The sequence below is a fragment of the Dipodomys merriami genome, unplaced genomic scaffold, assembly GCF_024711535.1.
Source record: "Dipodomys merriami isolate MVZ:Mamm:240054 unplaced genomic scaffold, mDipMer1.0.p SCAF_57, whole genome shotgun sequence".
NCBI classification, from domain to species: Eukaryota; Metazoa; Chordata; class Mammalia; order Rodentia; family Heteromyidae; genus Dipodomys; species Dipodomys merriami.
Window position 1 is genome coordinate 3,828,244 of NW_027206146.1, and position 25,346 is coordinate 3,853,589.

General features: G+C 48.7%; 1 protein-coding gene and 1 pseudogene across 1 annotated transcript; one reads left to right on the forward strand and one right to left on the reverse strand.

Annotated features, from left to right (window-relative positions):
* Positions 1–8,297: 8,297 nt before the first annotated feature.
* Positions 8,298–9,224, reverse strand: LOC138812440 (vomeronasal type-1 receptor 4-like). The gene has a single exon (XM_070000384.1). The coding sequence runs from the start codon at positions 9,222–9,224 to the stop codon at positions 8,298–8,300; it is 927 nt and encodes a 308-aa protein (XP_069856485.1).
* Positions 9,225–9,429: 205 nt separating this feature from the next.
* On the forward strand, positions 9,430–24,896 carry LOC138812442 (serine/threonine-protein phosphatase 2A 65 kDa regulatory subunit A alpha isoform-like; annotated as a pseudogene).
* The last annotated feature ends 450 nt before the right edge of the window (positions 24,897–25,346 follow it).

The window sequence follows — 25,346 nt, forward strand, 5'->3', positions numbered from 1 at the left end:
GGCTGTAAATTTCTACACAGACTGTTAAGGATACAAGTAATACATAGGCTTGGCAGGATGTGGCCCCACTAGTTTTTAAGACTATTTTTAATTTTCTAAGTTAAAGAATCTTTAAAAAGTCATTTAAAACAATGTGAAAAGTCTAAAATTTTTGGTAATGTCCAAAGCTCATAAACTTTTGAATTTTAAACTTAAACTTACCCACTTTTTACAGCATGCTGATAATTTTTATCTTGAACATGTTCACAAACACATACAAAATGCACACAGATCTTAAAGCGTGCAAAAATCAAAATCAGTTGTACATACATTTAAAACTGGTATCAATTCTAAAACAGAACTAGACAAGACAACAACCAAAGGCTGAGTTGGGGGCTAATGGGCCCCCAGTTTATCCCTACCTCAGAAAACATAGCAGAAAACACACTGAAGTAAACAAGACAGACAAGTGGCCACAAAGACAAAATCAGGTCTCAGTGAATGGGGCAACATCTCACCAACATTCACAAGTGGGACTCAAATCCACTTACCAGGGGACTTGAAACCCTCTACTCACCTCCAGAGGATTTTTCTTTTAGATTCCTGCTAACTTTGACCCAGGGTCCTTCTAAGATGGAGGAGAATTCCCAGTCATCTTGGGGCAAGAGAAAGAAGTCCCTAACAGCCGGGACGGCTGACAGGTCCCCCCCCCCCATACTCAGACCTGGTGGGCCAAAGCCTGAGGCTAAGATCTTGCTGGTGTCACTTGCAGGTGGTCAGTGGCAGTTTCATCCAGCTGCAAGTTCTCCCTGCCGGCCCTTTTAAGTTATTGTTAGATCCTCCAGGTTTTTCAACCCCCACCACTCCCCTCTTCTGGATCCAGAGAGGGTGGAGGAGGTGGCAGTGAAAGGTAGAAAAGGAGGTCAGTTTAAAGTGTAAGTAACAAAGAAGGAGCTAGCGAGAAACAGATATTGAGGGAGTGTTAGCCAGCCTCCTCCAGGCTCTCATATCAGTATGAATCTGAGAGAAGAAACATTCGAAGAATTCCAAAATACATACACACAAACATTGAGACAAAACACATTTACAGCATGCGTGTTGTAGACTGTCAGACAGAAAGTGCTGGACTACAGACGGGCCCAAAGATCCCCACTAGTGGATAGTTTACCCTGATGGGGATCAGGGGAACGTCTTACAACGGCCTAGTTGGCTGTCTTATAGCGTTTCCATCAAGACTCTTGCCAACCCCAATACAGAACATGCAGGCTACATGACACCAGACAATCACAAAGCAGCAATGTTTTAACTTATAGGCCTTTTGTATCATAGTGTCCCTGAATCCTTTTTTTTCTTTTTTCCTTTGTATTTTTTTTTTTTTGCTAAGTTTCTAAACTAATGGTTCCTTCCTCCAAGAAGCATACTTCCTGGGGCATACTTCCTTGACAAAGCAAAAGAAACTCCCTCACTGCCTCAGTCCAACTTTCACTCCTCGAGCTTGAAGCATGCCCTAAGAGCCTGCACATAAAATGTACAGCTGTTACCTTGCCCCATAATTTCTTCCTCCTGATGATACTATCACCTGCTCTCTTTTTCCAGACGTGTCCTCTTACCTTAGCGGGGTCCTCTGCCTTGATCCCAGGTTTTCAGGTCCCTGTTCCGGCACCACTTGCCGGAGCCTGCCAGCAAACAAAGGGAATCCTGAACTAGGGTCGAGGATGCGGAAAAATAAAGACATAAGACAGAGGATGGGGTTGGGAGGTCTGCAGCTAAAGACTGCAACACCTTTTATTTTTAACTTTCCCTAATATATACAATTAGAAGTCAAGAGGTAACATAAGGTTACAATAGTCCAGAAAAACAAGGAAAATTTCAGTAAAAACAGAGTGCAGTAAAAACAGGACAAGGTCAACTGGTAGAAAGTAAAACAAACTCTGCAGACATAGCAAAGCAATCCCGGGCACCTGGTGTTTTTCAAGAAAGCCAGCTCCTTGTATGTGCCTTCAAGTGAGCACAGGGTCAAGATGACATTTAAACTTTACTGTCATCTCCCAACACTTTGTGGGCCATCTCCCATGAACTCTGGCCCTCTGACCTCGAAATCCATTTCGTGCCCCTGGTGAAATGGCTGGTGGTGGGCAACTGGTTCACCTCCCACACATCTGCCTGAGACCTCCTCTCCGTCTGCTACCCAGGAGTGTCCAGCACTGTGAAAGCAGAGCTCTGCCAGTGAGTCCCGGCTTCCCTGCCACCACCAGCTCCATCACCCCTGTCCTGTTCCCTCGGAACAGCTCACCTGGTGGGCCTCAGTGGCAGTCCCCCTGCCCCTGACGGGTGCGTGAATGCACAGTAAACCTACCTGCTGCTCCCCTGAGCTGCCCTGGCTGAAGGCCCCCCTCCTCCTCTTCCTCCTATCCTGGGTGAAGCCTCCTATGCCTGAGCAACAAGCATGGCGCCCAAGGGTCCACCCCCTCTGATCTCTCCTGGCTCCAAGTTCATCCTGCCCAGCGAGTCTCATCCCTCCTTCATATTGAGCATAGTCACCAGGTGCTGCTGTGAATGAAGACAAGTCAGGAGCTAGCTGTGAGCTCTGACCAGCAGGTGTTCAGCGGGTTAGCAGGAGTTGGGAGTCTGGTCACCGCATGGCAAGGACACAGGGGACAGGAAACAATGTGGTAGCGCAGAACTGAGGGTACTCAGGAAGAAAGGAGGAGACAGAGATCGAGAGAGATATCCTGAATGTGCGAACTCTCCAGAAGTAACAAGTCCAGGCAAGGCTGCACGTCAGCATGACAACGGGAGGCTGTGCTTCCAGTGGACTTCAGGGGTGCGTGGGGTGCAGAGCCTAACCTTGTGCTGAAGAGCTTAGGGACAGCGCCTAGGCCCAGAGTTCAAGCCTCACGGGCGAACAAAAAAAAAGAGGAAAAGTGCGTGGAGCATTGCTGAGTGCTGTGGGGGAGGGGAAGCACGGGGCGTGGGTTGTCTTGGAAGTGGGTTAAGGGTGGGGTGCTCCTGGGAAGCTGATGTGGAGAGGGGGTGGGGTGGGGGCAGGGAAAGCCTGCGTCCCCTCAGAAGGCAGGGAGCTGGTGGAGGACGCACACTGCCCCTAGGTTACGAGGCTAAGTCCACATCCACGCTTTCCAAGGTAACACAGACAGAGAAGACCTCTGGGGACGGGAACGCCAGGGGTCAGGAGAGGACCAGGTGTGTGTGATGTTAATAATGACACGAGACAGCTCCCCAAGGAGACCCCAGCATGTGTGTGCTGGGTGGAATGACTTTTGGCTGCATAAGGGCATGGACGGGGAGGGAATCTGGCTAAAGCCAGTGTGGGGGGAGGGAGTGCAGGGACAGCAGGGCCTGTGGTTCAAGCCTTTCTGTGGTGGGGTGGCTGTGGGAACTTCAGGATCAGGAGGAGGCACCTGGCTCAGAGCCCACAGTCCACTCATCACCTGGCATAGTCCCTGGATGGCTCCTGGAGGCAGGCCTGCCATCTGCTTGCTTTCCTTTTCTGTGCCTGTCCCAAGACTTGAACTCAGGGCCTGGGGCATGTCCCTGAGCTTTTGTGTTCAGGGCTGGTGACTGTCTCCAGGGCATCAGTGCTACTTCTGGCTTGCTGTCTCCCTGAAATTCGTTCCTGAGAAGAAAAGGGTAGAGGTGGAGAGCCCTGGACCAGAGGCCCTCCTGTCATTAAGCACAGCAGCCCTGACCTGCACCCCAGATGCTGTGGTAAGGTGACCTCATAAAAAGGGACATGAGGAGCACTGCAGGAAATGTCACAATAGCCAAGCAAGGGACTTTCTCAAGGAGCCTTCGTGTTGCAAAAATAACTTTACATTAAAAAATGTGCTTTTTCAAAAGTACACTTAATGTCCTTGTTGAATTAGCAGAAAGTCTAGAGATATGTAACATAGACCACACAGGAAAAGAAACAGTTGTGAAAATAAATTATGTATAAGAAATAAACATGAACAAGACTAAGGGAGTAACTGTCAGGAAGGAGCCTTGATATTTGTGGTCAGTGCTACACCAGCAGGACTTCCTTCCTTCCTTCCTTCCTTCCTTCCTTCCTTCCTTCCTTCCTTCCTTCCTTCCTTCCTTCCTTTCTTCCTTCCTTCCTTCCTTCCTTTCTTTTTTTCCTTTCTTCCTTCCTCTTTGCTTCCTTCTCCTTCTTCCTTCTTTCCTTCTTTCCTACCTACCTTCCTTTGTTTCTTTCTTCCTTCCTTCCTTCTTTGCTGGCTTTCCCTCACTCTCCTCGGTCTGTCTCTGTCTATCTGTCTATCTGTGTCCCTCATTCTCTCTTTCCTTCTTTGTGCCAATCGTGGGGCTTGAACTCTGGCCTCTCTTCTATCCCTGGGACGATTTTGCTCAAAGGTAGTGCTCTATCACTTCAGCCAGAGCACCACCTCCATCTTTTTTTTCTTTTAGTGGTTTATTGGAGACAAGAGTCTCAGAGAGTTTTCTGCCTAGACTCATTTTGAACTATGATTCTTATATCCCGCCTCCTCAGGAAATCAGAACACAGCCATCAACCACCACCATCCAGCTGCTATTTTCTTTCCAACAACTTTATTCTCCAGAACAGAAAAGGCTTTAAGAATGATTTGCTTCATTGCATAGGTAACTATTAAAGAGAGAAAGAAAAAATCAAAAGACTCACAATAGAATTAGGAAAACATGTTAGGTGAGTTTAACCAGTTTATCTTAAACTTGACACCACCAACAGGTAATGGGGCAGATTCTCTGGAAGAAGTTGACATGATCTAATAAGCATTATTTCAAAATCTAACATTTCCACTTTCATATAATTTTGTGGGCCAGCACAATAAAGACAGATGAACACACACACAGATATATAGCACACAAATGCGCATGTGTGGCCATGTGTGCACACCTCTATCTCTCAGCAGATGACTTTTTTTTAATATAATTTTATTTTATTTGTGAACATACTGTACAGAGGGGTTACAATTATGTGGGCAGGATAATGTGTACATTTCTTACCAAGCATTGCAGCCTCCTCCTTTGTTTGCCCTTCACATCCCTTCCCAGCCTCCCCCCTCCCCCCAATCCCAATCCTTCTCCTTCCCCCCCTTTCCCCCCCCCCACACCTACGTTGTAAAGCTAGTTTTGGACATGACAACTTGTACTTCTCATTGTTGCAACAGGTCCACCTGTATCCTTAAACAACTGGTTTTTCCCCATCTCCTCCACAAGTTATACTGACATCAAATATAGGGAAAGCAGGGGTTATACTGTGGGGGAAGGATATACAAAGCAACAAAGAAATAATCTTATAAATGCGTTAGAAACACATGCATGAAAGAAAAAAAACATTAAAATACACATCTAAGGGTTCATTTTCCTGACATCACATTATCTGACCTTTTCCGCTTGACTCATACATATACTAGATATTACAAATAAGGGAAACCATGGGACCTATGTTTCTTTGGGCCTGGCTTACTTCACTTAATATAATTTTTTCCAAGTTTTTCCATTTCCTAACAAATGGGGCTGCCACACCGACCCCAGTAGAGTCTGCTTAGCATGGGAAACCATCTATCAGACCATGATAGGGGCCTCGAGACCTATCTCTGAGTTTTGGGACTTCACCGAAGTCTACCTCAGAGAATGGGGCTTTACAGAAACCTATCTCCAAGTTTTGGGACTTCACCGAAGTCTACCTCGGAGAATAGGGCTTCTAAGAGGCCTACTCCTGGGAAAAGGCTGGCAAAAACCCCTGGAAAAGATGTGTTTCTGCCTATCTTTTCCTCATAAGAGTGCCTATTAATCTTTTACTGTTTCTACTGCTCATTGTACTTACTCATTGTCAACATTCCCTTATTCAAAGCTCTTTAAGAGTGTTGACGACTCCAATATCTGATGAGTGTCTTAAAAATATGACTAACTCACCAGAGTTAAGTGCTACCCTGAAACCCCTCTTATGGAGGCTAGTAGACAAGTTATAAGTAAATATAAAAGTACTGGGGGTTTCACAAAGTCACTCCAGCAGAAGGAATTGTAAGAAATTTACAAAAAGCTGCAGGCGCGGCTAGAACAGAAAGAATGTATGGCAATTGCTGAGATAACTACTTAGGAGAAAGAACTTCCTCATTTACTAAGAGACTTGCTAAATCTAAGTCTCCTTGGTGCTTACTATTAAAGAAGAAACAGGAAAGATCTTAATGGGACAGTTAAGGCCTCTATAGAAAAAAGTAGTGGTTAATTGGTGACAATCATCGAAACCCATTGTATTTCTTAAAAATAGAGGTAAAGCCGGAAACAAGTGCCTATCAGGCGACCAGTTGGTGACCACCCAAGGACGAAGCCCTGCAGCAAGGTTGTGTAACCTTTTGCCCTTTCAGGCGACCAGCTGGTGACCGCCCAAGAATGAAGCCCTGCAGCAAGATTATGTAACCTTTTGCCCTTTCTTATGGAGACTTTTGCTATAAAAGTTTGTTATCCTCTGCATTAAATCGCACTCAGCACTCAGCACTCAGCATCCACTCCTAATGTGTGTGAGTTGTCTGTTTGCCATCTCCCCATCCTATTCCAGGTTCCTCCCCTAGGTATCCTCCGTCATCCCGACAGAACCCGGTCCGCGGCATGGGGCAATGTCATTCTTTCTGATGGAGGCATAGAATTCCATTGTGTATATATACCACATTTTCTTGATCCATTCATCTACTGAGGGGCATCTGGGTTGGTTCCATATCTTAGCTATGGTAAATAATGCTGCAATAAACATAGTTGTGCTGGTAGCTTTAGTGTGGTCTTTTTTGTAAACATTAGGGTAAATGCCCAAAAGTGGGATTGCTGGGTCATAGGGGAGTTCTATGTGAAGTCTTTTGAGGAGCCTCCATACTGCTTTCCAAAGTGGTTGAACAAGTTTACATTCCCACCAACAATGAAGTAAGGTTCCTTTCTGTCCACATCCCCTCCAGCATCTGTTGTTAGAGTTCTTGATTTTTGCCATTCTAACTGGAGTGAGGTGATATCTCAATGTTGTTTTGATTTGCATTTCTTTTATGGCTAGGGATGTTGAACATTTCTTCATGTGTCTATTGGCCATCCTTCTTTCTTCTTCAGAGAAGTTTCTCTTTAAGTCTTTTGCCCACTTATTTATTGGGCAGTTGTTTCTTTGAGGATGTTATTGGGGGGTTTAATTTTTTGAGTTCCAAGTATATTTTAGATATGAGACCCTTGTCTATTGTATGGCTAGTAAAGATCTTCTCCCAATCTGTGGGCTTTCTATTGATCTTGCTAGCTATGTCATTTGCCCTGCAGAAGCTCTGCAACTTTATGCAATCCGATTTGTCCAACCTTTCTTTGATTTGTTGTGTTTCCGGGTCTCTATTCAGAAAATTTCGGCCTGAGCCAAGGAGACCTAGGGTTTCTCCTATTCCATCCTGTAATGTTTTCAGAGTGTCTGCTTTGACTTCAAGGTCTTTGATCCATTTGGAGTTGATTCTGGTGCAGGGTGATATATAAGGGTCTAGCTTAAGTTTTCTACATGTAGTGAACCAATTTTGCCAGCACCATTTACTGAAGAGGTTGTCTTTCTTCCATTCTATTGTTTTAGCCCCCTTATCGAAGATTAGATGGCTATAGGTCTGTAGGTTCATTTCTGGGTTTTCAATTCTATTCCATTGGTCCTGAGGTCTGTTCTTATGCCAATACCAAGCTGTTTTGATTACTATGGCTTTATAGTAGAGTTTGAAGTTTGGTATTGATATTCCTCCAGCAGTGTTCTTTCCATTGAGGAGCGTTTTTGCTATTCGGGGTCTTTTATTGTTCCATATGAATTTTTGGATTGCCTCTTCTATTTCCTTGAAGAATGAGGTTGGAATTTTTATAGGTATTGCGTTGAATTTGTAGATAGCCTTGGGAAGTATTGCCATTTTCACGATGTTAATCTTTCCAATCCAGGAGCATGGGAGTTTTTGCCATTTTTTAAGTTCTGTGTTGATTTTCTTTTTTAAGATTTTAAAGTTTTCATCATAGAGGTCCTTCACTTCTTTAGTTAAGTTAATTCCTAGGTATTTTATTTTTTGTGGGGCTATTACAAATGGAGTTGCTTTCCTAATTTCAGCCACACTTTTCTCATTGTTGGCATACAGAAAAGCCATTGATTTTGGGGGGTTAATTTTATAACCTGCTACTTTGCCAAAGTTTTGAATCAGCTTGAGTAATTTGGGAGTGGAGTGTATGGGATTCTTTAAATACAAGATCATGTCATCAGCAGATGACTTTTATCTAGGTGTGGAGATTGTTGAATGGCCAAGCAAAGTTCAGCAGAGAGGCAAGCTTGGTGGTCCTCAGGGGAGGACCTCTTTCTTCTTTGTGCAGGTGAAGAGGAGGCTGCAGGGAGTGGAGTGTCCGCTCAAGAGCAGGAAAGGGCTGAGGGCTGGGAAACAGCCCATAGCAAATGCTGCCATATGGTGTAGCACAGGGCTGGGGTTGTAAATCACAGACATGCAAATGTGACAGATGAAGGACACAGTATAAAAGGAGACAAAGGCGCTCACCAGGAGGAGGATGCTTATGATGGCTCTGGACTCGAGAGAGGCTCTGGTGGAGACACTCGTCCTCTGGATGTGTCGCATTTTCTGCTTGTGTCTGTACAGGACAAAAAGCATGGAGGTGCTGGCCCAGAGCATGAGCCCCAGACACAGAACATCAGGCACCGAGAGTTTGGCCATGTACAGCACATTAGCAGCTGGATCGTGACGCACGGAAGAACAGTATCCATAGGCCTTTAAGCTCGTCATGTTGTCATGGGCTTTAGGTCCAGTCATGTACATAAGAAAAATAATGCTCAACAGGAGGAAGACCCCCCAGCTGAGGTAGATGGTGGAGACAATGTTCTTGTGGGCTCTCCCCTTCAGCCCTGCCCACCTGGATTGCCCCTGGCTGATGCTGACAGCAAGGAAGATGCTGAGGGAGCAAGTGCTACCCATCGATACCCCCCTGCTCACTCGGCAAAGATAGAAGACCATTTTGCACTCCACATCATTGAAGAAAATTCTCCAGCCCCAAGCCTCCATGGTTTGGGGAACACCCCTAAACAGAAGAGTTAGGAGGTTGGCCACAATTAAGTGCCTAAAAATCAAGTCTGTGGCTCTCATCCTGTTCCCCATGCAGGAAAGGAATAGATAATGGGAGAGAAGAGACAAATTACCCACAAACCCAACCACAGTCTGGCCTAAGAGGATCACCCCCATAGACACATGGATATCTCCCATCCTCTCTGTTCCTTGAGTCTCATCCAGAGGCTCTGGCCTGGGAAACTGAGGCCTGCATGGTTCCAAGGGAACTCAACATTCTCCAGCATTCAGACCACGGGAAATACTTTCCTAATGTATCTCCTGTATTAGGAAAAATCCAATTCTATTCATCCATCGGGAAGAGGAAGATGGCATGTTCATGGAAATAGGTGAGCCTGGAGAAATGGCATTAAAGGAAGGTGAGTCAGGTTCTGAGATGAAGATGGCTATATTTCTCCTCTGTAGAATCAGATCTAAGATTCCTAACAAGCAAGGCTCTAGTGGTTCAAGCCTGTAATCCTAGCTACTCAGGGGCTGAGACCTTGAATTCCCATTTCAAAGCCAGCCCAGAGAAGGAAAGTCTGTGAGACTCTTCTCTCCAGTTCAATACCAGCAAACCAGAAGTAGACCTGTGGCTCAAAGTGGTAGAGGCCTAGCCTTGAGTAAAATGGGTTCAAGGAACATGGGCAAGACTCAAGTTCAAGCTCTCTGACTAACTAAAGGAAGAAACTTGAAACATGGGTGACACATTCCCAGGGTCACATGCATTTATACCTCAATACACTGTCTGCGGCGTGGGTCCTAGGTGTCACCCTTTCCTCAACACCGAGCCCATATTTCACAGAAGAAATACCAGGAAGATGAACCAGGTCTGTGGTGGGGATGGTGCGGGTGAAGGAAGAGGTGGATGACACAGAACAAGAGGGGCAATTTTAGGTTCAAATGCCATTCTAGAGTCGCTGCTGTGAACACATCGTCCCCAACCATTGGACAATCAGGATTCCTCCTCACTTGTCATAAACCAGGACAGACTCTGTTAGGAAGAAGAAGTGAGGAACCAACAGACCTTGGGAGTGGGGGGCCTAGAACCCCAGTTTTTTTCACTGTCCTAGCCCATTCCTATCCTTTCCTGTGGCTTTGTTATGCATCCAGGATCAATGCAGAATCCCTGATCCTAAGGTGATTCCTTACCCAGAGTGGAACCTGGGCTCTCTCCTGCAGGCTGCGCCTTTCCAGTGGCAGTGAACACAAGTGCTCGCCTCTTCTCTCAGGATGTGCGTGGCAGGGCGAGTCATTTCTGAGATGCACATGGGCACTTCAGAGCATCAGAGGGCTCCTTAGATAGGGGTCTAGGTGGGCAGCAGCTGTAGTCATCTCCCGCGGGAGTGGTGATTTTCCCTTCACCTGGGGTGGCAAGCCAAGTTCTCAGTAAACTTTTTCTTTTCCCCCACGTGACAATTATCAAGACACTTTTCACTTTCATGTGGATGCTTCTCCAGGGGACAGGGGAGTGGTGCAGTTGCTTACCTCTCCTGGATCCCAGTAGGCTGGCAAGAGACATTAAGGCCTGAAGCGAGATGACTGTAAACCATCTCAGCGGTGTGTAAGCCATGTGTCCCCAAAGATACTTACCCAAAGTGTCTCTTCCCTTTTTTTTTCCAGTTCTGAGACTTGAACTCAGGGTTTGGGCACTGTTCCTGAACTGCTTTTGCTCAAGGCTAGCACTCTACCATTGGAGCCACAGCACCATTTCTGCCTTTTTCTATGTGTGTGCTGCTGAGGAATTGAACCCAGGGCTTCATGCATGCTAGGCAAGCACTCTACCCCTGAGCCACCTTCCCAGCCTTCCTCATCTCAGTCTCCTCTTGTTTTGCCGTCATATATGCTGTTAGAAAAGAAAAATGGAACCCTGTACTGATGGAATCTCAAGAGCCTCATATCAGAGAATCAAGGTTCAAAGCCAGCCTGGTGAAGAAAGCCCATGAGATTCTTATCTCGAATTCTTATCTCCACTCTCTGGTGGTAGAGTGTGTGTCTGCAATAACAGAGCTCAGCAACAGCATCCAGGCCCAGAGTTCAAACCCCTGGACTGGCACAAAAGAAAGAAAGAAAATAGAAGGAGACATTTCTGTACAGGAGTATCTTTGGCAATAATGGCCATTTTTTTCTTAAAATGTTTTCATCCCTAGAGACCTCATTTGGAGATTAGAGGTAAGCATTTCATGCATATTCCTGAAAGCAGGTTGATCTCTTTTCATGCCTGGTCGTTTCTGAGGAGGTAGCTTCATTCTCTAATTCCCTACTCATTTTCATCGTTAGCAGTGGTGATTTTGAAGCAGAAATTTGTCACTGTGCTCAGGAGAGGATCAGCAGTGACTCCTCAACCTGGGTTTCTGGTCTACGTCATTGCATGTGACTCCATTCCTCACCTGGACCCTACTGGTCTTGCTGACAATTCCTCTGCCTTGTTCTTGTCTATTTCAAGAACATGTATTTGTCTTTCTGTGTCTGACTTCTTGCATTTCCCACAGCGATCTGTAGTTCTACACATGTGGCAGCAAATGACAGGATTTCCTTCTTGTTCCTGGCCTATTCATACTTTGTGATGAAAATAGGCTACATCTTTTGTGCATGTGTGAAACATCTTTTTCTTAAACAGCAAAGCAGAAATGCAACATGATTTTAAATATTTGTAAAATTAGGTCAAAAAAGGGATGCAAAAGGGATGTTTGCAGTATGACTATTACATCTTTATATAGTTAAAGTCATTTATGAAATCTTACACTAACACATAAGATTATCCCATGATTAAAGTAGTTCAAATCTAATAACCATAAGCTATATTAGTGGATCTCGTTTCCTAGTATAATATCTTAATATTACCGCTGATATTGATTCCTTTACCAAATGGAATCTATGAACTAAATTTTAAGAAATTGTTATGAGAATGCCTAAAATTCTACCAACCAATTACTTGCCTTTACAGAGTGAGATAAAAATACGGAGCTTACCACTTATACAAATAAAATTCTCTCATTCATGATTGTAATACCAGTATACTCTTCAAGGAATTTGGTAACAGTTAATTGACTAGGTAAAACAAATAAACCTTGCAACCAAACCCTAGAGTTGGAATAGCATAGCATGTGTTGTATGTAAGATCAGTCAAACTTAACCCATTTTCATATATATATATATATATATATATATTCACTGGAAGATCTGTTCTGTGCCAGAGACAATACAAATCTGGAGTGAAAACATGTGGAGTTGGCTGCTACATTTATCACATTATTTATTACCTATTTATATGTATTCCTCCCAGACTTTCTACTTCTAATCGATACATAACCAAAATTCTTTTTTTTTTTGAGGAGGGGTTCTGGTCGTTGGACCTGAACTCTAGGCCTGGGCACTGTCCCTCCGCTCTTCAGCTCAAGGCTAACGCTTTACAACTTGAGCCATAGCACCACTTCCAGCTTTTTCCTTTTTGCTTATGTGGTGCTGAGGAATCGAACCCAGGGCCTCATACATGCAAGGCAAGCACTCTACCACTGAGCCACCTTCACAGCCCATAACCAAAATTCTTATCTTTTCAGATAGCAAGTGGGTTATTTGGTGCAAAAGCAAGTTGGTTTTTTGTTTTTAAACAGATCTCAATTTGATTATTTAGTTTCAACTTAAAATCCTCTTTATAGCCCAAATCTGTTTTCAAATGGTTAAAGAGAAACCATCACTCCTATCTTATTATTAGAAAGTACAACTGACAAACTTTAGGCAAGGTTTTGGTTAACTTCAGGACTTACAGATCAGATTACTTTCGGGTGATTACTACTCAAAGCACTTTTACAAATGTGAAACTATCTTGACTTAAGAGAAGGTAAATGGGGAGGATGAGGCAGATGGAGGAGAGGCACACAATGGTGAACAGGTACATACATACAGCTGTGCATTCAGTACATGATTTTGGTCACATTTTAACAACATGGTTATTTTCTTGTATATCTTACTAAGGAAGCGTGTAATAAAAGACTAAGCCCATATATCAAAGCAAATTCAATAAAACATTCATTTTCAAGTTTCATAAATATATGCAATTCTAATTATAAAGTCTCTACAACACATCTGCACATTTTCTTAGACTAACATAATACCCAGACTCATGAAAGTCCCCTGTTAAGTAGTTAATTTTGCCTAGATTTGAAATTATTTTCATAAACATTCAATGAAGCCACAAACAAAGGTACTGTAACTTTTGGAATCTTCCCAGGTTTTAAAGGGGAGAGAGAAGGAGGGTGGGGGAAGGGATGGAGAGAAGGAAAGGGAGAGAGAGAGGGAGAGGGAAGCAGCAATTCCCTAAATGAGAAGGAAACTCAATCCCTTACATTCTTTTGCCTTTTATGTCAGTTGTTTGGAAAACACTAGAAGCAGACATGAGGTTTTCTATATATTGTCCAAAAACTGGGTCTCCTGATTTTAGCTTCAGGATTTCTTCCTTAACTGCATCTACTCTTGCTGAGAGATCTTCAAGTGTGTGTTGGAGTTCCAACACTTGATTAATGTCGTGCTTTTTCCTCCAGTTCCATCTGATTTTCAGCATCAACATCCATGTCAGCGTTCATCATCCTGGACAATGAACTGTGCCTCAGACTGAAAAATCCTGATGAAAGGTCCTCAGAGGCACCCGGAGGGGTGGTATCTCAAGATCACGCCCCCGGCCAGGGACTCCAGCACTGACTGACCAGGCTACATCTTCTTTATGCATTCATCCACAGTTGGGCCTCTGACTCCAGTGCTCTAAAACTGGCTGACTTTGCTCCACATGACCATGTTCAGTTTCACTCATTTCTCTGCAGACACCATGGAGCTTCTGGGTTGTTTCTTGGCTGTGGTGAATAGTGCCACAGTACATATGGTGTTCAAGGACCTACATATTCTTGAGAATATGCCTACATATTTCATTTTCTGTTGTTGTTTTTTTTCTGTCCGTTGTGGGGCCAAAACTCTGGGACAGAGTGATGTTCTTCAGCACTTCAGCTCAAGGCTAACATTATACAACTAGAGCCACACCACTACTTCTGGCTTTTTCTGCTTAGGTGATGCTGAGGATTTGAACTCTGGTCATCATGCATACAAGACAATCAGTCTACCACTGAGCTACCTTCCCAGCCCCTCATTATCTATTCTTTTTTTTTTGGTCGGTAATGGGGCTTGAACTTGGCCTGGACACTGTCCTTCAACTCTTCAACTCAAGGCTATGGCTCTAACATTTGAGCCACAGTGCCACTTCCAGCCTTTGCTGCTTATGTGGTGCTGAGGAATCGAACCCAGGGCCTCCTGCATGCAAGGCAAACAGTCTATCACTGAGCCACTTTCCCAGTCCCTTTTTTGCTTTTGAAGACAGGGTCTCAACTGTGTGGTCCAGGCTAGCCTTCAACCTAGTATCCTCTTGCCTCAGCCTCCTCAGTGCTGGCATTTCAGGTGCACATCACTAAGCCCAGCTGCATTATTTACCTAACTGTTCATCAGTTCCATTGTGATCCTAAAGAGATGCATAATGCCTTGATGAGAGGTTCATCTGCAGGGAAGCTCTCAGTCACTCTTCGCCTTCCCAGGGTGTGGGGCCTTCTCTTCACCTCAGTGCAGCTTCCTGGTCTGCCATGCCCTGGGGGAGGAGGCCTTCTGGGTCTACCAGGGATAGCTGGTCTCAGTGATGTCACTGCACTCAGCACATGTGATGTCATTTTTTTCCATGCACTGGAGCTAGGCAGGAGAAGCACACAGGGGAGGGTTTGCAGTCCACTGCAGTGGTCGCAATCGGAGCTTTGGGGTTAGGACCCTGTATACACAGACTGGCCTAGGCAGGTGTCCCTTGCTCCCAGCCTGGTTTCTTCAGGGGAGGGAGGGTCTCACTTCTGCTTCTCCCTTCATGTGAACACACAACGAGAATTTGATGCCCCTGTTCTCTGGGGCTGCTGGGAAATAGCCTCACCCAGTGGCTTACATTCACAGCTTCTATGGGAGTCCACTCTGAGCTCCTCTCCTCACTTCAGGCCCAGTTATGGTTCTTGATTTTCTTGGGCTTATGGATGTATCTTCAGCCAACCCCTGCCTCTGTTCCCAGACTGTGGGGCTGATGGGTATCTGATGCTTTTGCTCATTGGGTGGTGCTCTACCACCAGAGCATTTCCTTATGCAACAGCAGACACAGCCCGGCCCTTCTAATTTGGTTCACTTCTCACCCTAATTCCCCTGCTGCGGATTTGAAGGCCCAGGTTGCTTGCCTTGTTTCTGAACCTGCCCCCATGTAGGGCTGATCAGCTCAAAGGAATCAGGACCGGGGACAAATCCTCACGGGTTCACCATAAAGGATGCTACTGAAAAGATGTGTATGGCAAGGCCCCGGGAGCCGAGTTTCTTGTCTACACTCCCTACACTCCACAAACCCTCACACCTTCACCTCTCTGGAAGCTCTCCAAAACCTCTCGTTTTGTTCTTTTTTTATGCAGACTTCATTGGATGGGGAAGACTGTGTCAAAGTGTGATCAAGCAGAAAGGGTGTGACAGGGTGCTGACAGGGCCAGGCTGGGGGCCTAGCAGCGGCTCCGCCTGTTGGGTCTTCGTCTTTGGACGGACGGGGTCCGAGGAGGGGTAAGTGCAGCCGCTTGCCCGTTCCCCAGCCTCCCTTAGCCCAGGAGACAATCAGACGCAGCGGGGAGTCAAGTCAAGCAGGAACTCGTTTATTAACAGGGAGCATCCCCTTTTAAAGCAAAAGACTGCGTGGGAGGGGAGGAAATGGAACCAACCAATCACCAAAAGGCCACACCTTATCATGCACCTAAGCTTCCATGAGATGTTTACACACTAAACCTGAACAAATCCAGCTCTGCCCACTCAACTTCCTCTCAGGGCCATCTTTGCTATTCCCCACATCCACCTGCACCCTGTGGCCCTCCTGTTGTCACGTGGGGCTGAACCCAATCCGTAACGGGTCTTGGGATGTACCATCAGACACTGGTCAGGATTCTGCTGCGATGGCTCTGAGATATAAACACTGGGCACAGTAGTTACCATAGCCCTCTTCTGAAACAAAGCTCAGGTTCTATGGCCTGCATTCCAGAGGGAGTTAATGAGCCAGAAACAGTGGGCCCAGAACCACTTGTACAGTCTCAGGTTCCCGTTCACCCATGGTGTTGCCCACAACATGGCTGAGGTTGACCCTCTGTTGTCATTGTTATTTTGAGAAAAGATTTTACTATGTACCTCAGGCTGGTTTTGAAGTCAAGAATCTTCCACATCAGTCCACTGAGTAGTGGGATTACAGGTGTGCATCAGCATAACTGACTTTTGTTTTTGTAGTAATACTATGCTATTGTTTGTTCTCTCATCATCACCATTAGCCACAAGTCTTGTGTTTAAATGCCTGCTCCACCAGCCATCCTCTTACTTCTGTGAGCTGGCCAGAGGTTCTGCCCTGTGCTGTGCCTTACAGGATTGACGCTGTGAGCCAGCTTAGCACCTTGTACAATTGCTTTGAGAATTCAGTGAGGTCGCAGGTGTGTGTGCGTTGTCTAGGGCCTGGCCCAGAGCATGCATGCATGCATGCTAGGCAGCGGCTGCTACTAAGTGGAGTATGTGGTGTAGTAGCCAGTGGTGGGCAGCGTGTCTGATCTTACGTGAACTCAGAAAGTGCACTGTTTCTATTGAACTGTGAGCTCCAGGTAAGAGGAGGGCATGGTGGGTGTGCTGATCGTCTGTTCCCAGCACTGTGGAGCTCTCTTGAGTCTGGGATTACTGACATTCTCCCTTCTTGTTCTCTCCTCAGATTCACCTCAACAGCATCAAGAAGCTGTCCACCATCGCCTTGGCCCTAAGAGTGGAAAGGACGTGAAGTGAACTCCTCCCCTTCCTTACAGGTGGGGACTTTTGGGGCACAGTGCAGTGGGGATGCCTGGAGATGGCTTCTGCTTAATAAGAGAAGCCCATGGCAGAGGCCCTGGATGATGGGATACAGAGGCTGAGGGGCAGGTAGACAAGCTTTATGTACTGCAGGACAGTGTTGAGGGGAAGGCTGAGGAAGAGAAATGTGGAGGCAGGATGTCCTCTGGAAAGTCTGCTGGAAGGCAGCCGCAGACCCGCAGTGAGACTCCCAGCCTGAGAACTGCTTCAGGCTCTGCCAGGTAGACACAGTCGTGTGACTCGTACTAGAGACATGGAGAACATTTAGTCTGTTTAACACCTAAGTGTCAGCTGGGAGGACAGTCTCATCAGACAATGTTCTGCCTGCATGGGAGGAAAGAATTGGCAGTTGGGATGGGGGGAATGTGGAAGCTTCAGACCAAGAGCTGCCAGGTATCTAGACACAATGGGCTCAGAGCTCCAAGGGACGTTAGGTCCCTTCTTTGGACTTACTGCCTGGGAGCCTCTCCAGTTGCATGTGGCAGGTGCCATGTCCTTTGGGAAAATGTGGTGCTGTCCAGACAGAAAAGCAGAAGCCTCAGCCTCACGCCAGCAGAACATGCAGGATTGGTTTTGTAAGTGATTACTGCAGCATGATTGTGGGCTAGAGCAAAATGCCAGGCTGGCATCTTAAAGGACAGCAGTGTAGTGTCAGGGTTCTGGAGGTGGTGCTCTGAGCCCTGGGTGCTGTGCTTCTTGTGGTGAGTCCTAGGTCAGAAAGGAAGAACCCCAGAGATCGCTGGTGTCCTGGCCTGCCCTGCCCAGCCCTGAGACCTGAGACTGTGGCTCGGCTTGGCACTGTCTTTGGGTGGAAACCAGATACAGGGGCTGATGGTTGGGGGCAGGCTAGGGGGAGGGGACAGCCTGCAAAGTCTCCAGGAGGCAGTAGCTGAACCGAGTCTGAACAGAGAGAAAAGGATTTTTGGCAGAGAACAGTGCTGAGAGTGTAAGCTGTACCTGAACAGGAAATCTGCTTGCCACAGTGTTGCACAGGATGGGACTCTGTCTCCCCTCCCTGAGGGGTGTAGAGTGGCCCTGTCACTTAGTGCTGCCCCACCCATCCCAAGTTCCTATCTTGTTCTCTGTGCTGGCCATATGGGAAAACTGTGGGTACTGACAGCAAGTTGTGCATCTTGGGACCGGGATCCCAGGGTGCCGGGGTCACAGGGTGGGCTGTGATGGGAATGCCCTGCCCCTACAGACACCATCTACACTGAGGATGAGGTCCTTCTAGCCCTGGCTGAGCAGCTGGGAACCTTTACCGGCCTGGTGGGGAGCCAGAGTACGTGCACTGCCTGCTGGTGAGTGACATGCAGGGTCCTCGCTCCCATCCCCAGAGCAGAAACAGGAACCATGGAGCAGGGTTGCTAGGGGGGTGGGGTGCTGTCCAGGGGGATGGCCTCAGAGCGGGAGGGCTGAGCAGAGCATAAGTGCCACCCAACCCTCCCCCACCCCTGCAGCCCCCACTGGAGTCGCTGGCCACAGTGGAGGAGACGATGGTGCGGGACAAGGCGGTGGAGTCCTTGCGGTCCATCTCCCATGGGCACTTGTCCTCTGACCTCGAAGCCCATTTTTTGTCCCTGGTGAAACAGCTGGTGGGAGGCGACTGGTTCACCTCCCACACATTGGCCTGCAGCCTCTTCTCCGTCTGCTACCTGTGAGTGTCCAGCGCTGTGAAAGGAGAGCTCTACCAGTGAGTCCGGGGCTCCCTTGCCACCGCCTGGCCAACTGCCCCTGTCCTGTCCCCTCGGGTCAGCTCACCTGCTGGGCCTCAGTGGCAGTCAGCTCCCCCTCCCATGTAAATGTGAATGCACAGTAACCCTACCTGCTGCTCCCTTGAGCTGCCCTGGCAGAAGGCCCCCATCCACTCTTCCTCCTATCCTGAGTGAAGCCTCCTATGTCCTGGGCAACAACCATGGCACCCAAGGGTCCACGCCCTCTGATCTCTCCTGGCTCCATGAGTTCTTCCAGCCCAGTGCCACTCTAGATCCCCAGGTATTTCAGAAATCTCTGTTCATATGACACCCCCATGGTGCGGTTGGCCACAGCTTCTAATCTGGGGGAGTTCCCCAAGGTCCTAGAGCTAGACAATGTCAAGAGTGAGATCATCCCCATGTTCTCCAACCTAGCCTCTGAAGAACAGGTTGGACCCTACTCCACCCTTCCTCCTCCCCCCTTTTCCCCTCCCTCATTCTACCACTGGGCCCTCTGCCATTATGTCCCATTGACACTCAGCACCCCTTTTGCTCACCAGCTGCTGGCAGTGGTGTGTGTGAACATTGCCCAGCTCCTGCCCCAGGAGGACCTGGGGGCCTTGGTGATGCCCACACTGCGCCAGCCAACCGAGGACAGGTCATGGCATGTCCATTACATGGTGGCCGACAAGTTCACTGAGGTGTGTGAGGCCTGCAGTGCACAGGCAGGGCCAGGGCTGAAGGGAAGAGGGATTCGTGTATGTCCTGCACGGGAGTGGGCAGCCTGACGTCCATGGGCAGAGAAGCCAGGGCTGGATCTTTTCAGGGTCAGGGGCGCACATTCACACTGGAAAGCTGTCACTCACCCTGCTTTGTATATTGCAAGGACCTGGAAAGGTGGGAAAGTGAAGCTCTCTATCCTGGGCTCCAAGGGAGACTCGTCCTACCCAGGAGTGGAAGTTGCAGACAGACAAGGTGCTGAGATAGAAACAGGGCTGCCCACCAGCACTCCATACCAGTTACACTGGTAAAAGAGCATGAGGACCTTGGAGGGCTACCCTTGTGTGTGCCCTTAGTGTGGACCCATCGGCTCTGGTGGTGGTCAGGAGCAAGCGGTGGTCAGGAGCAAGTGTAAGGCATCTCTGGCAAACAAGAAAAGGCAGAGTCACTAGGCACACATTCGTCCAGACGTGTGTTCATACTGGCAACTGGTGCTGTGAACTGGTGTCTTGTGCTCGCTGGGCAGGTGCCCCCCTTCTTGAGGCACAGCCTACCCTTTGGATTTATTTTTCAGCTAGGATCTCCACCTTTGCCTAGACTAACCTTGGACTACAATTCTCCTAACTCTGCCTCCTATATATCTAGCTAGATTGTAGGTGTGAGCTGCTGTGCACGGTCCATTTTATACATGTGAACTGTTATTATAGAGGGGATGTACAGAGGGATTACAATGGCATGCATGAGTCAGAGAATGAGGACATTTCCTTTTGTACAGTGAGTGTCTGCTGTTCTCTCATTCCCTCCCAGCCTCTCCCTCCCATCTCTACCCACGAGTTGTGCAGTTCACTTTCATCAGTGTCCTGTGAGCTCCATGGATGCACTTTTTTTTCTATCCTTCCCCCCCCTGCACCCTCCCAGAGATAACATGAGAACAGACTCTTTATCAAATAAAGAACACAGAAGTATCAAAAGCTAAACCGAAAAAATATATATGTATTTTGTTTCCATATCTTGGGATTTGTTTCAGTATGTGTAATATTTTATATAAATATGAAGAGACACTTAGGCATTGGGCCTTTGTGATTCTCTCCTAAGACTACTCCTTTGGTCTCACTGTGTGTGAGTCTCTGGAATCCTGTGGCATTTGTCATATCCCAGTGCATTTTAGATATAACTTCCTTATATCAGAGAGAACGTGCACCATTTATCTCCAGTCTTGACTTACCTCACTTCTCATGATTTGTTCTAGTTCCATCAATTTCCTTGCAAATGACATTATTTAATTCTTTCTAATGACTGTGTAAAGTAGCATTGTCTACATTTTGTGGGTCCACTCATCTCCTGTGGGGCATCTGGGCTGTTTCCATATCTTGGCTATTGTGAATAGTGTGGCAGTGAACATGGGTGTGCAGGTGTCCTTGTCATGATGCTCAGTGTAGATGCACAGGGGTGGGTGGGAGGGAAGGTCTGTGTTTAGTATTTGGAGGAACCTGCAGACTGATGTGCTGAATGGGTCTACTGGTTGACATTCCTACGAGCTGCACAGTAGCGCTCCTTTTCTCCATACCCCTGCCAGCATTTGTTCGAATTCACAATGCTGGCCAATCTAACTGGATTAAGATGGAATCTCAGGATTGTTGTGATTTATAATTCCTTCATGCCCAGAGATGATGAGCATTTCCTCATGTGTTTCTTTGCCATTCTTCCCTCTTCTGAGGAGTTTCTCTTAGCTCCTTTGTCCATTTAGGGACTCAGCCCACTATATTTTAGTACAAATGTAAAAGCGGGAGACTCTGCATCACTGGCATGTTTGTGGATCAGGTCACAGAAAGCCCCACTTGGGATAATGTGAACTAAGGTCTGTGGTTTTGTCGCACACTGCTGGAGACGAGGGCTGGCTCTGGGAAGAGCAGCCTGCCTAGTCTCCACACCTGCACTGTATCTGCCTGGATTTTGGCCTCAATAGCTGAGAGAGGCGGCCAGACCACCTTTCGTTCCACACACCCCGCCTCTTCCTGGTTCTGGGTTTATACCTCCAGAAAACAGTGGGGCCTGAGATCACCAAGACAGACCTGGTGCCCGACTTCCAAAATCTGATGAAGGATTGTGAGGCCGAGGTGAGGGCTGCAGCCTCCCACATGGTGAAAGCTGGGTGCCCGTGACCCATGCTTGAGGAGGACGGCTCAGGGTGGAGGTGCAGCGGGCTCCATCTCATCCCCCAACCTGGCCCCCAGAGTTCTGCGAGAACCTCTCTGCAGATTGTCAGGAGATCATGATCATGACCCAGATCTTGCTGTGCATAAAGGTAACTGGTTTGGCAGAGGGAGTCAGCTGGGCAGGAAAGAGGGCACAGAACAGGCTGTGGAAATGCCACAGGCACCTGGGTCACAGGCTGCAGCCAAGTCGATGGAGGCATGGATCCTGCCGAACATCCCCATGCCCCCTGCCAGTCATGTGCACAGGCTGAGGTCGGTCCCCCTGGGCCTCCCTCCCAGGAACTGGTGTCATATGCCAACCAATATGTGAAGTCAGCCCGGGCCTCGGTCATCATGGGCCTCTCACCCATCCTGGGCAAAGACCACGCTCTCCAGCACCTCCTGCTCCTCTTTCTGGCCCAGCTGAAGGACTAGGTAAATGTCCCCTCCCGTATCCCACTGCCAAGGTGATTGATGGCTATCATGGAGTCCAGCGGGGCTTCTGAGCTGAGTGATGAGTCGATGTGTGATGGGTAAGCATGCACGTGTGGGGTTGATCAGAGCTCACGATCTGGGAGGCAGAAGCAGTTCAAACTCTTTCTGTCATGGAGCACCTGCTGTGTTTGCCCCGGCCCTGCTGGATAGTGGGGGCATGGCATGGATGAGGCTTGCCCTGGAGGCAGAGCTGTGCTCTTGTGGGGGCTCATGTCAGTGGAGGGAGTTGAGGGGACAGGAATGAAAGGGGCAAGTCTCAGTACTGGTGGGCCAAGTACCATGACTCCTCCCTTCTGGCTCAAGACTCAATTGGGTCCTGACACAGCTGTCCTGGGCAAAGCTGGGGCTCACCTTTCTTCTCCCACTGTGTTATTTTTCCTCATGATTCCTGCAAGTTCTCTCAGAATGACTGCAGGTGTCATATGATGCCCAAGCCTCCGTCACTTAATGAGAAGTGGGGCTCTGTATGTGGCCTTGTCACTGTGTCCCTGGGGCCAGGTTGGGGCTGGGCAGTGGCCCTGGGGAGAGGGCAGGTCCGTAGGGTGCTGCTGTGGGGTGGCACTCCCCTTCCCTCATTCTGAGCTGCCTTGCGCCAGGGATCACTGGAGCCCCATCCTCTGCAGTGCCCAGAGGTGCAGCTGAACATCATCTCTAACCTGGACTATGTGAACGAGGTGATCCACATCGGGCAGCTGTCCTAGTCACTGCTGCCCGCCATCGTGGATCTAGGCGAGGATGCCAAATGGCGGGTGCGGCTGGCCATCATCGAGTACATGCCCCTGCTGGCTGGGCAGCTGGTGCGTGATCCAGGGCATGCTGGGTACGGTGGGGAGGGGAGAGGAGGGTAGCTGGTCTCCCTCACCCTTGGAGTACTGATCACCTCTCTCCTCTGGCAGGGAGTTGAACTCTTTGATGAGAAACTCCCCTCGTTATGCATGGCATGCTGGTGGACCATGGTGAGTCCTGCCAGAAGGAGTTGGCAGCCAGTGGGCGGGGCCACACCACTGTTCTGTCTGTGCCCTGCCCCCTGATATTTGAACCCTGGGAAAGTCTGGCTTTGAGCCATGACCCACTCTAAAACTCCCCTATGGCCTTCCTGTCCCCCTTGCAGTCTATGCCATCCGTGAGGCAGCCACCAGCAACCTCAAGAAGCTGGTGGAGAAGTTCAGGAAGGAGTCAGCACATGCCACCATCATACCCAAGGTGCTGGATATGTCTGGAGACCCCAACTACCTGTACTGCATGAACACCATCTTCTGCATAAACGTGAGTGTGGCCCACGTGCCACCTGTACCCAGGAGCTGGCTTGCCAGGGGAGTGACATGCACAGCCCTGCCATGACACCAAGCTTGGGAGTGGAAAAGCCAGAGGCCAAGGCCAGTGGTACACATCTGGAGCTGGGCGGACTCCTGGTCTCTGACACCCTTGGCCTGGGCGTGGGTGAGCTGGTGTGAGATACACCATTGGCTGCATCTTCAGAGTTGAGCTCATTGTAAATGATATTCGCGGGGAGGTGGTGTCAGTTGTGTGCAACCTTCGGATCCCAGAGAGGTTTTGCTCAGCCTCGCCACCCGGGCCCAGGTGCCAGTCACTGACTGTACTGATCTTGTGCACGTGCTTGGCCAGGTTCTGTCAGAGGTGTGTGCGCAGGACATCACCACCAAGTACATACTGCCCTCTATCATGTGCATGGCAGGAGACCCTGTTGCCAAGGTCCCCTTCAATGTGGCCTAGTCCCTGCAGAAGATCGGGCCCATCCTTGACAACAGGTGAGCTGGGACTCGCTGTTCTTATGCTCCTCTCCAGCTACACTGTTTCTTCCTTTGTGGTGATACTGAGGGTTGACCTCGCTAGGCAAGCATTCTGCCACTTGAGCCATGCCCCAGCCCTTTTTGCCTTGGTTATATTTCACAGAGTGCATGTGTGGCCCAGGCTGCCTGGTCTGTGCATGCTGCTCACACCGCTAGGATAATGGGTGCCACCACGCCCAGCTATTGCTAGGGCTTCCTCAGTGGCTTGGATTCCAGATGTGCACCACTGTGTTCAGCTGCCACTGCTCCCTGCTGCTTCCTGCCAGTGTTGGCTTCACTGTAGACTGAAGAGTCGGCAGTGGCAGTGGCGAGCCTTATGGGGAGGTGGGTGTGAAGGGAAAGGAGCTGAGGGGTGGCTTAGCATCGCTAGCCAACTGGAGATGAAAGTTGTAATTCGGCAGGGATCGTCCAGACCTGAACTGAGTTCCCAGCTGTGGGCCCCCATCTGCTTCATGTTTCAGCCCTTTCCCCTCTGTTTCCAGCACACTGCAGAGCGAGGACAAGCCAGTCCTGGAGAAGCTGACCCACGATCAGGATGTGGACGTCAAGTACTGTGCCCAGGAGGCCTTGACTGGTGCGGGCTGGGGGTGGGGGGCGGTGGCAGGTGGGAGGGTTGGTGGTGCCCAGGCAGGGTACAGGAGGGACAGAGGGTGGTAGTGCCCAGGCAGGGGCTGGGGGGCAGATATGCAGGTGGATAGGGAGAGGGTGGTGGGGCCTGGGCAAGGGCGCAAGACCGCCAGGCTGGGCTTCTTTGCCAAGCCATTTCTGTTCCTTCAGTTTTGTCTCTTGCCTGATGCTGGAAGAAGAGCCAGTGCTTGGGCCTCCAGTGCCCAGCCTTCAGCCCACCCTCTGCTCAGCATTCCCTGAGATCCTCCCTCATGGAGCCAGTGAGTCGCTGACAGCCCTCCCTTTTCATGGCCTGATACCCGACCTGGACCCACTCACATTCCCTGAGCAGCCTGGGGAGACATCGCCCGGCCCCCTCCCAAAGGCTGAGGGACACACAGTGGGATGGACAGCAGCCAGGAGGAAGGCGCCACTCCTGCCCTGTAGGGAGAGATGGGAACATCCGGATCACTGCCTCTTGCTGCTGAGCGGGGAACCCCATCCCCACCTGCCTCCCACCTCCCTCTCCTTCCCTCCCCCAAACCCCACCCCGGTGGTTTCTTTGTGTCAACTGTACTGTTTATATTTTATTCCTTTTTCCCCTCTTTTCACAAAGAAATAAAGGTGGAGAAACAATCGGCCTTCCTGTCTTAGTGGGTGCTGGGGGGAGTGTCCTGGACCCTTGGTCTCTGCCCTTTTCTGTGAGGAGACTTAGTCCTAAACACTCACACTGAGTGTCCTGACCCCTAGGCATGCTGCCTGCTGTGGCAGAGCTGGCCAAGGACCCAGGCTGCCTGTGGAGGCTCTACTGTTCACATCCTCCTATTATTCACATCCTCC

What these genes read in the sequence shown, in the direction of transcription:
- LOC138812440 (XM_070000384.1), bottom strand. Translation starts at nt 9,224, where the DNA reads ATGGGAGATATCCATGTGTCTATGGGGGTGATCCTCTTAGGCCAGACT.